Below are 10,917 nucleotides of genomic sequence, written 5' to 3'. Positions count from 1 at the left end.
ACTGAAATGTGCCTTTGATTTTTTGTTTTACAAGGGTTCCACCCCAAAATTCACAAATACACTAGATACAATTCATTCACCACAGTCCTTTCAAATTGGTGAAGGAGGGTTTTTTGTTCTTCAAGACTTCATTTTGGGTTTCTGTTTCAATCTTCTTCATGAATTGATTTTGTTCTTCAACTAATTGTAAGACGTCATATGCTTCAAGGATTCCTGCTTTTCTCTTCATATTCAAAAGCAAAAGGATTGAGGAAAAGAAAATCTTCTGGGGTGCAAAATATTCACTTATTGGATCTGTTTTCAATTTTTTAAGGATTATTTATTTGGACCATGATATCAGGTCGCTGTGCAGCTTGCAAGAACCAGAGAAGGAAGTGCCTTTCAGATTGCAATTCTCTCCTTACTTCACTCCCAATGATCCTCAAAGATATTTGACAGTTCACAAAATCTATGGTGACAGTAACGTTGGAAGAATGCTTCAGGTAATCAATTCATAAAATTCTATGTAAATATACATATAATCACCATATGATTTCATTTGTTATATATAAATTTTGTGTCCTTCTCACAAACCCCTTGACGACATATAGTAGTGTTACAACCAAAGATTTTTGATGTAACACTACTATATTACTGTGATTTTGGTGCATTTCCTCTTCTATCTCATTCTTTTGTCTTTTTCTGTTTCATGTGGATTAATCTCTGTATTAAGCTTCTTTTACTATGTTAATTAATCAAGTCAGATTATTTAAACATAAGTAGAACTGTTTGAAATGTTTTTATTGTACTTTTTCCCTTGACAAGGTCCATCTTTTTTTAAAACAAAATTGGTGTTGTGGATTGAAGTGAAAGATTCATGTTTTAATTGTTGGGGTTACTTTTGATTTATGAGACATGGTGAGCATCTTTAAGGTATCCCAATGATATGTTTTGTTTCAGAATCCTTCTCCCCACCATCAACCTCTTCGTCCCGCAACATAATAAATTCAAACGAACACGCATAATCACATTCATGATTAATTGATGTATCAAATACAATAGACATATTCCCCGTGCAACGCACGAGAAAAAAAACACTAGTATCTATTATAATTCATCTTGCTTCATTTATTCAATCTACCTAACACATTCTATAGTTTACAATAGATCTTAAAATCACACAACCAACAAATTGTACTTAAAAAGTTGTACTTTTCAACATAAACTTCGTAAAGAGTGACCTCTCATTTTTCAACATACTAAGACTATTCACCGCAATCAAGACTTAATAAGCACAGCTTTAACAAAATACATCAAAATTTTACAAAAGGATATTTTTTTGGTACATCAGAAAAGTTACAAAAGGATTAAAGAATAGACTTTACATTTTTTTTATAGTAACAATGAAAATTACATATAATTTTAAATTCTCCCATGCACGGGTCATATACTTACTAGTATACCTAAAATTAACAAGTGAAAGAATAAGTGACTACAAGGGCTGTGTTGAATCTTTCACATATATACCACGTACCAGTATGCCACACGTGCTTTGGACATTAGAAACTTGAAAGAACCAAGTATTCCACAAGCCAATTCAAGAGTAAGTGCTTGACCAAAAGAATATACACCGAAGTAAGGACACATTTAAATCATGCTAGCTTCTTCATCACAAGTATTTTTTTACAGGAAACAATTTTGATAGGAGTTAGAATTTGTCAAAGTTTTTTTTTTCCATACAGAAATCAAACATGTGTATCACTTGAATCAATCATTTGTTGGTAAATTAGTTTGATGAAAAGAAGGAAGAAGAAGGCAAGGCCGTGATGAGATTTTATTTGGACAGTTGGATCAACTTTTTGGAAATCAACGGCTGATATAACTGCTGGAGGGAGGCTTCTTTTTTTTTGAGCAATTGCTGGAGGGAGGCGGTAGAGACAACCTGCTGGGGAGACAACCTGCCGGAGAGGATCCAGATCCATTGGATGATGGATATTTACCTAAAATTAACAAGTAAAAGAATAAGTGACTACAAGGGCTGTGTTGCATCTTTCACATATATACCACATACCAGTATGCCACACGTGCTTTGGACATTAGAAACTTGAAAGAACCAATTATTCCACAAGCCAATTCAAGAGTAAGTGCTTGACCAAAAGAATATATACCAAATCAGGCGAAACTTCAACTCAAGTAAGGACACATTTAAATCATGCTAGCTTCTTCATCACAAGTATTTTTTTACAGGAAACAATTTTGATAGGAGTTAGAATTTGTCAAAGTTTTTTTTTTCCATACAGAAATCAAACATGTGTATCACTTGAATCAATCATTTGTTGGTAAATTATTTCTATTTATTCATTAAACATAACTAAATCATAGTCAAATTATGAGAAGATGTAAATTTACAATGGTGTACGACTTTAGTAATGTTTAGGTCAACTCAAATGACCACAAAGCCCAATAATGTCTTAATCAGTCAAAAGGTCTCATAACTGAGTGAACATCATGTTAGTTGACTGAGCAAAGATCATCAAATCCAGAAGTCAGTCGAGCGGAATGCAACAGGCATGATCAATAAATAAGAAAGTTACTCAAAAGTAACTATTATCCCATAAGCTCTTTAGAGAGACTTCATAAATTAAGGCCCTGTTCCTCAAATACAACACTATCACCATATCTCTAAGTACATGTTTAGTTGTTTATTTACAAACATTATTCACTTTGTTAACTCTATTTCTTCTAAGACTTTGAGTTTTTATCTAACTTCAGCGTCAAAGTATCTTTGTAAGTACCGCCCCCCATCTTGTCAAAACTAACCACAATTGTAGAAGATCTATCAAGGATCGTGCCCAACCATCAGAGACCGAAAGAACTACATATTCAATTCAGATTCAGGAGAACATTTGATGTAGTCTATCAAAAAATTCGTCCTTAAATGGAAAAGTTACGATGTCAACGAGTTAGATTAAATTTTTTTAAACTCAAAAATAACAGTTCAAGAATAAATCTAACAAGGGGCAAAAACCTCACCCCCATAGTCCTTGTTCTCAGAATCAACATACGAATCCGGTAGGACAAACAACACACCATTCATCCCTGCAAAAATAGCAACAAAGGAAAAGGAGTTAGAACATAATGTAAGAACAAGAACATCATTAAAACAATTCAATTAAAGTATTCCATTACAAAACACATACCTTCAAACTTATTAGACGTCTCCTCATCAATCTCACATCCAAATCCAAAGTACCTCTCACAAGACACACTGTAAATCTTCTTCTTAGCTTCCTCCTCACTAAAGCCAACACAGAAAAAAAGGACAAAAATGCCAAAATCACTCACAGAATGCATATCTAAAAACATCAATTTCTAACACAACCGAGAGAACCCATCAACCAAAAAACACAAATTAGTATAAACAAAGGTCCATTGTGAGGATAAAATCAATTTCTACCACAATCGAGATAACCCAACAATCAAAAATACATAAATTGGTAACAAAAACAGGTTCCATTTTGAGGATAAAAGCACAACCTGCCAAGGAGTTTGGCGAGGGTTTGAACGTAACAATCAATCATCTGCTGTTTGGTGGCACCCTCACCACCAGGCTTATGATCCATGACGATGAGCCAGTGCTTGTAGTCGCAGCCCGGAAACAGATGCGCCATCTCGGTGGTTGGGCGGTCGCTGAATGAGAGGATGCCGCCGAAGCGGGTGGTCGGAGTGAAGAAGACTTGGGAGAGAGCGTAGACGGATCGACGAGGGGATTGTGAGAGGATTGGAGATTTGCGGAGGGAAATAGCGGTGGTGGTGGTGGAGAAGAGCCGCATTGTGAGGAGGGTGGAGGGGAGTTGGGTTTGGGGCCCCCCCTATGGGGCTCCCCGCCCCACTTAAAGTGGGGAAATTACTGGAACGCCCCCCTTTAATAGAATACGGAAGCAACATTTCCGTATTCAATACGGAAGTCTTATATCCGTATTATATTAGTATGTAAACCGGCAAGGGTTTATTCAAACCCATTTCAAACTTCATTCCGTATTTTGCCAAGCTCTTCTCCCCTCTTCAACCTTCGATCTCTGTCGCTCCCCTTGCTTGAACCGTGTACTTGAAAGGTTCCATCATCTCCATCAAAGCTCTTCACAACCCCATTCTCAGAATTGAAACCTAGAGGTAAGGATTTTTGGATTTTCCCCATTTAACTTGAAATTATGTTAATCATTGAACCCTAGGGTAGTCGATTGTTGCTTGTGTAGAGGTATTGTTGGCTGAAATGTCTTGAATGTGGTTTGGGTTTAGGGCCGATAGCTCATTGTCGTTAATGGCGTTTCTGGGTAAATACGGATCACAGGTTTCCGTATTGAATATGGAAAATGGTTTTCCGTATTCAGTATGGAACATGGTTTTCCGTATTGAATACGGAAAAACGTTTTCCGTATTCATCTCAGAACCAAACCCAACACTTATAATTGATTCTGGGTTCAGAATCAATTATAGAAGGTTTCCAAAGAATTTGTGAGTAGTTTCTAGATGCCATAATTGATTATTAGGAAAATAAAAGTTGATCCAAGCATGCATAATCCACAGAAGATCCGATTATCATCTATGTACTTATAAAATTCTAGGAATTTTCCATTTGCTTGCATCATGTTTCTGTCTATGGCTGAAATGGTATATATAGTGAATGTTTGCTCTGAATATATAGTGAGAATGAAGAACAGAAAGAGGTCTCATGCTTCTAGTGAGGATGTCGGGGCTACTGAGGATAGACACCGGCGGTTACATGCTTCTAGCCGGCGCGGCGATCATGCTGCAACCTCTCAGGCGGTGGAGGCTTCAGCTCCAGTTGTTTCTCCGCCGTCTCCCATGATTGAGGTTCCTCTGGTTGATTATCCGCCGTCTCCCACGGTTGAGATACCTACAGTTGTTTCTCCGCCCTCTCCCATGGTTGAGTCATCAGGCGAGGAGTCCTCAGGCGAGGAGTCCTCAGGCGAGGAGTCCTCAGGCGAGGAGTCCTCAGGCGAGGAGTCTTCCGGCGAGGAGTCATCAGGCGAGGCCTCATCCGGCATGGGAGGATCTGACGAGGATAGTATTCCTCCGCCTACTGTTGATGCTGATGTCCTGCCGCCAGAGCAGGGGGAGCAGGGGGCACAGGGTGGCGAGGAGGACCTGATCCAGAGGTTGCCGCCGTTTCCGGGGGGGCCTGTTGAGCTATCGCTCCTCACCCATTATGCTGATCACAAGGCTCCCTGGGCGTGGCATGCACTCCTACGCACAGACGAGCGGTATGTGGACCGTCGACAGTTGAAGGTGGCCACAGCTGGGGGGAAGGTTTGGAACCTTGCTTGTGATGGTGATTCAGACAGTCACAGGCGGGTTCGAGAGTTGATTGAGCAGACGGGTCTTCATCAGCTACCCTATTGCAGCTACCCGGTGACAGATGCAGGCCTTATTTTGGCCCTTGTGGAGCGATGGCATGAGGAGACTAGTAGCTTCCACATGCCGTTCGGGGAGATGACTATCACCTTGGACGACGTGTCGGCTCTTCTCCATCTCCCCATGGGGTCGAGGTTCTATACGCCTGGGAGGGGGGAGAGGGACGAGTGTGCAGCGCTCTGTGCTCAGTTGATGGGAGGATCTGTTGGTATTTATGAGGCTGAGTTTGATACGAATAGGTCCCAGACTATTCGCTTTGGGGTCTTGCAGACCCGGTATGAGGCTGCGTTGGCGGGTATGTCTTAATTATTATTGTATTGTCTTTGTATCTATTATTATTGTATTGTTATAAACTATTAACTTAATTCACTTCATTGTAGAGCACCGATATGAGGACGCTGCACGGATTTGGCTGGTGAACCAGCTAGGCGCCACGCTCTTTGCTAGCAAGAGCGGAGGCTACCATACGACCGTCTACTGGATAGGGATGTTGGAGGATCTTGGTCGAGTGTGCGAGTACGCGTGGGGCGCGATTGCGCTCGCTACGCTATACGACCAGCTTAGTCGAGCGTCCAGGAGGGGGACGGCCCAGATGGGAGGTTTTAGCTCGCTCCTGCTAGGATGGGTCTACGAGTACCTTTCTGACCACGTCATTATCCGTAGGGCGGATCCGGAGTACTCGCAGGACCAGCCTAGGACGCGGCGGTGGGCTATGTCCCGGGTCGGGCATGCAGGCCTTGATGAGAGGCGAGTCATGCTCGATGAGCTGACGGTGGATGACGTTATATGGACCCCATTTGAGGACCATCGGGCTCATCGACCACGGGATCCGAGGGCCATGTATTCTAGCTACATCCGGTCGCCATTTGGCCGTGTTGTTCGACGGCATCTACCAGAGAGGGTTCTGCGCCAGTTTGGCTTCATACAGGATGTCCCTCGACACCCCTCTGAGATCCAGACGTCTGGGTCCCTTGCTGAGACCGCAGATGCTGCCTTTGCTGAGTTTGCGCCGCACCTCCGCCCTCAGGGGATCCCCGCTACATATCCGGGAGAGGCTGTGGAGGATTACATGAGGTGGTACAGCGCTGTGTCCCATCGGTTCATCATCCCTGATGATAGGAGGGAGGAGTTCAGTGCAGTGGTAAGTTTGAATTTTATTTTCCATTCAATTGTGATTTTTTGTTCATGATATTTTATTTGTATCTAATGTATCTACATTATTTTTGCAGACTGTTATGCGTCGGGCCGTGGACTTGTTGGAGCAGTCACTCGAGGTGCCAGATGCTCCTGCAGAGGGCACGCATTCCCGATCCCTCACTGAGAGGGCGCTGGATCTTATTAGATCCAATGCCTTCATTGGTACCCAGGGGGTAGCCTTTGCTGCTGTCCGAGGAGCTAGAGCTGCAGGAGGCAGAGGTCGTGGAGACAGAGCGCGTGGAGGCAGAGGCCGTGGAGGCAGAGCCCGTGGAGAGGGTGCTCCTGCAGAGGGTGCGCGTGGAGGCAGAGGCCGTGGAGGCAGAGCCCGTGGACCTAGAGGTCGTAGAGGGGCCGGTAGGGGTCGGGGCGAGTGATTGACTGTATATTTGTATATTTTTTTTGTATTTTTATATTATGACATGTGACTCTTTGTATTAGGACTCTCTTTATATTAATCATGCTTTCTATTTTCACTCATTATATGCCGACTCTTGTATTGAAAAAAACCCGTATAACTACACCGTAAATAATCAAAGGCAGGATAAGTAACATAAATAATTCATGGCAAACAGTTTAAAGGGTACACGAAATTATTCAGAAGCAACACGAAAACAAAATTAATCCTCAGTGATATCGATGAAGTCGTGGGGTCCGCTATCCTGTGGAAATACTTTGACTATGTTGGGCAACGTTATATTCAGATAACGAACAGATTTACTCGGTGCAAACACAGCAACCTGCAAGTAAATTGCAAATTTAAAAGATTAATGCGTACTTGTTCAAAGGAAGCAAGATTAATGTTTAAGGTAATAGACCTTTTGGAGAACAAGAACAGATCCAACAGTTATGACATTCCTAAATTCCCCGTCAGTGAAGGCCTTGCGATGGACGCTAGCGTCAACGGTGCCCGTAGGGTCCTAAATCAATGCAATCGTGAGAGAAAATGAGACAACAAATTGACGGTTAAAGAAGCTGGACAAAAGCGAGCAAATACCTTGAGGGTAACTTTGGCATCTCCGAAACCATTGGGAGTGCATGATTTAATAACAGCAACAACACTCTCTACTCTCTCAACATTCGTTGTGATTGTGCCCAGCGGTGGCAGATTCCACCAATTGCAGGGCTGTAAGCCAAGCATTTGAATTGAAATCAGGATCGGTTTCGGTTGATCTGTCTTCGAGCGCACGCCTCACAAATTCTTGGGTCGGAATGAGTAGTGTGTTAGGGTTGGATCTACGCCCATACATGGCAGCCTGGACGGCGCCAGCTGGCCCATGAATGAGAGGACGAGAGCTGCTAGAAGTGCTGCCTTGACGTTTGCAACGGCGGACTAATGCATCCCAGTCTTGTTCCATTGTTTTTTTTTTATCTTCGAAAGCAAGACATGAAGAAAAGGATGAAGAAGAATAAAGAACCCAGAGAGATTTATAGCAGAATGGTCAAAAGATTTATGGTGTTTGGTGGATAATACAAGTGTGGTTGGGGTTGGTTGGTGGTAGATAGTAATGTCAGGTTTCAAGTTCGTCATTTAGTGGATGAAAATGACAAGACTCTGATGATGGGGTGGTTGGAAATGACAGGACTCTGATGATGAGGTGGATGAAAATGACAGGACTCTGATGACAGAGTGGTTGTCTATGTTAATTATCCCTGATGCTGATTCAAAATAATAAGGCCCATCAATATAACAATGACCATCAAATTAATATTATTAAAAGCAACAAATGAACATCATAAAGGCAAGGCCCATCAGATTAATATTACAGAGCGTTTACAAATGAATATCACACAAAAGTGTGGTGTCAATCTGAGGTGATGTCTACATAGCTTTGGTGAATAAGAGGAACACCAAAAGTAACAAGCCAAGCTTCGTATTCTGATGTGAATCTTCCTAAACGTGTACCATATGGGGCGCACCAGCTTACTGATGTAGGATCAACATACCGTTCCCACTGGAGAGCAATTGGCGGCATAGAATGTCCAGGAGTTAGATGGAGCTACATTATAGAGAATAACAATAAAATTAGATAACTTGCAAATACAACAAATCAATTCACCAATTGGATATTAGTGTACTCAATCATGGAGACTTCATACACTCCAGTGCCCAAACGTAGTCATCTGTGCCCTCATTAACAATGTAGCAAAAGGCTATGGAGTATGTCTTATCTGTGGAAGTCAGTCCAACAATCTCAAGCAAGGGAATTGCATATTTGTTTGTCTTGTATGTGCAATCCATAATCACTACATATGGAAATGTGTTGAACAGTTTGATAGCATTTGGATGAGCCCAAAATACATCCCTAATGACTTCCGATCCAGGCTCATGTCTTTCAAAGTGGACATACTTGTCACCGTCCAACTTCTTCAACAAGTGTTGCATTTCTGTCAATCCCCCGCGGAGGGATTTTCTTAACCTCTTGCAAACACCATAAATCTGAGATATGGTAGTCAAGTTTGAAGGATTGTTTTCCTTCAAAGTCAACAACATCTTTCTCGGTGGAACCCAACTCCTTGTCATTTTTCCCACTTGCTCCTTCTCTCCGGGTTTTAGACGACCAACAAAATTGTGCCCAAGTAGTGACCTAGCTGGTTCATGGTTGTGTATACCTTCCATCACCTTTAGCCGCCAATCTCTATCTATGCCATTTTTCCTAGGTCGTCCTTTTAGTCTAAAAGGACAACCTGTCTTTTGTGATCTCGTCCCTTCAACAAGGTCAGGGTCTCTATAAGGAACATATTTACCATGCTTCTCGCACCCCAACATGACATAAGCTTTTCTGCTTCCATTCCCACCATAATCTGACTTTGTGATCAACGTAACATATCCATTTTCAATCGCAATTCCATGAACCCAATTGATAAGATCATCACGGGTAGGGAAAATCTGTTATAATAATAAGAATTGATTACAAGGGTGATCAAGACATAATAAGAATTGATATATTACACTCTCAAAACAATGCAAAAATATGTTCAAAGAATACCTGATCAGTTGCAAATAAATGCGAGACATCTATACTTATACACGGGGGCACAAATGCTGGTGGTGGCACCTCTGTAGTGGCCTCTTCAGGTTGACCATTGTGAAATCCAGCTTCAATCAATTGTGACTCACCAAAGAAAAATGAATCTGTCATCCCTGGAAGAGAATACGGAAAGTTACATTTCATACTCAATACGGAAATATACTTTCTATACCGAATACGGATTGTTACTTTCCATACTGAATACGGAAAGTACCTTTCCATATTCAATACGGAAGATAACAATCCGTATTATATCACGACTCAGAATTCAAAAACCCATCCTTCTAACTACTTAAACTACTTAATCTAACTACTTAAACTACTTAATCTAACTACTTCCACTACGTAATCCTACAAAATAACAACAAATAAACACATAGACTTACCTCTACTACAACACTTGTTGTAGTGGTGGAGAGCTTGGGAAATGAAGGAGTGGATGGTGGTGGAGAGCTTGGGAATGAAAGTGAGGTAGGAGAGGGTGAGAGAGAGGGTGGTCTGGAGGCATTGAGGAGGTTCAGGGGGGCTGGTGAGGGGTTGGTGAAGGTTGGTGAGGGAGGAGTAATGGTGGAAAAAGGGGGAATCCTGTCAGAGTTAAATACGGAAAATACCTTTCCGTAGTCATCAAAATATAATACAGAAAGTACCTTTCCGTATTCAGTTAAATTGAATACGGAAAGTACCTTTCCGTAGGGCACTTTTGGGTTTAAAAAAGCTTGGGAATGAAAGTGAGGTAGGAGAGGGTGAGAGAGAGGGTGGTCTGGAGGCATTAAGGAGGTTCAGGGGGGCTGGTGAGGGGTTGGTGAAGGTTGGTAAGGGAGGAGTAATGGTGGAAAAAGGGGGAATCCTGTCAGAGTTAAATACGGAAAATACCTTTCCGTAGTCATCAAAATATAATACGGAAAGTACCTTTCCGTATTCAGTTAAATTGAATACGGAAAGTACCTTTCCGTAGGGCACTTTTGGGTTTAAAAAAAAAGGGTGGGGCGCGCAGCCCCATAGGGGAGGCCCCAAACCCAACTCCCAGGGTGGAGTGGCGTGTGCAGGAAGAAGCCAGAGCTCTCGCCATTGTTGGAAATGGGAATGAAAGGTGAGGTTTTTGGAGATTAGGGTTTTTCAGAGTGTGATTGAAACCTAATTCAAGTTTCTTGATATTTATACTTAATTTATTGGGAGAATTTCTTTTTTTGTTTGTCAAATTATTGGGAGTGTTTCATGAATAAAATAAATATTCATGTGTTGGGCCTTGGCCTGGTTTTGTGGGCCTGGGCCTTAG

General features: G+C 41.9%; 2 protein-coding genes across 2 annotated transcripts; one reads left to right on the top strand and one right to left on the bottom strand.

The window, feature by feature from the left end:
* Positions 1-2,989: 2,989 nt before the first annotated feature.
* On the bottom strand, positions 2,990-3,812 carry LOC130719670 (multiple organellar RNA editing factor 5, chloroplastic/mitochondrial-like). Its single transcript, XM_057570281.1, has 3 exons — positions 3,517-3,812; positions 3,180-3,277; positions 2,990-3,078 (listed from the first exon to the last, which is right to left on the bottom strand). The coding sequence occupies exons 1-3, from the start codon at positions 3,810-3,812 to the stop codon at positions 2,990-2,992; spliced, it is 483 nt and encodes a 160-aa protein (XP_057426264.1).
* A 24-nt stretch (positions 3,813-3,836) lies between these two features.
* Positions 3,837-7,092, top strand: LOC130717930 (protein MAIN-LIKE 2-like). The gene is made up of 4 exons (XM_057568342.1): positions 3,837-4,152; positions 4,685-5,710; positions 5,796-6,556; positions 6,645-7,092. The coding sequence occupies exons 2-4, from the start codon at positions 4,690-4,692 to the stop codon at positions 6,984-6,986; spliced, it is 2,124 nt and encodes a 707-aa protein (XP_057424325.1). The 5' UTR covers positions 3,837-4,152; positions 4,685-4,689; the 3' UTR covers positions 6,987-7,092.
* Positions 7,093-10,917: the final 3,825 nt, after the last annotated feature.

This window comes from Lotus japonicus, chromosome 5 (assembly GCF_012489685.1).
Source record: "Lotus japonicus ecotype B-129 chromosome 5, LjGifu_v1.2".
In the NCBI taxonomy this organism is placed as follows: domain Eukaryota; kingdom Viridiplantae; phylum Streptophyta; class Magnoliopsida; order Fabales; family Fabaceae; genus Lotus; species Lotus japonicus.
This window is presented reverse-complemented; position numbering and strand designations above follow the sequence as displayed.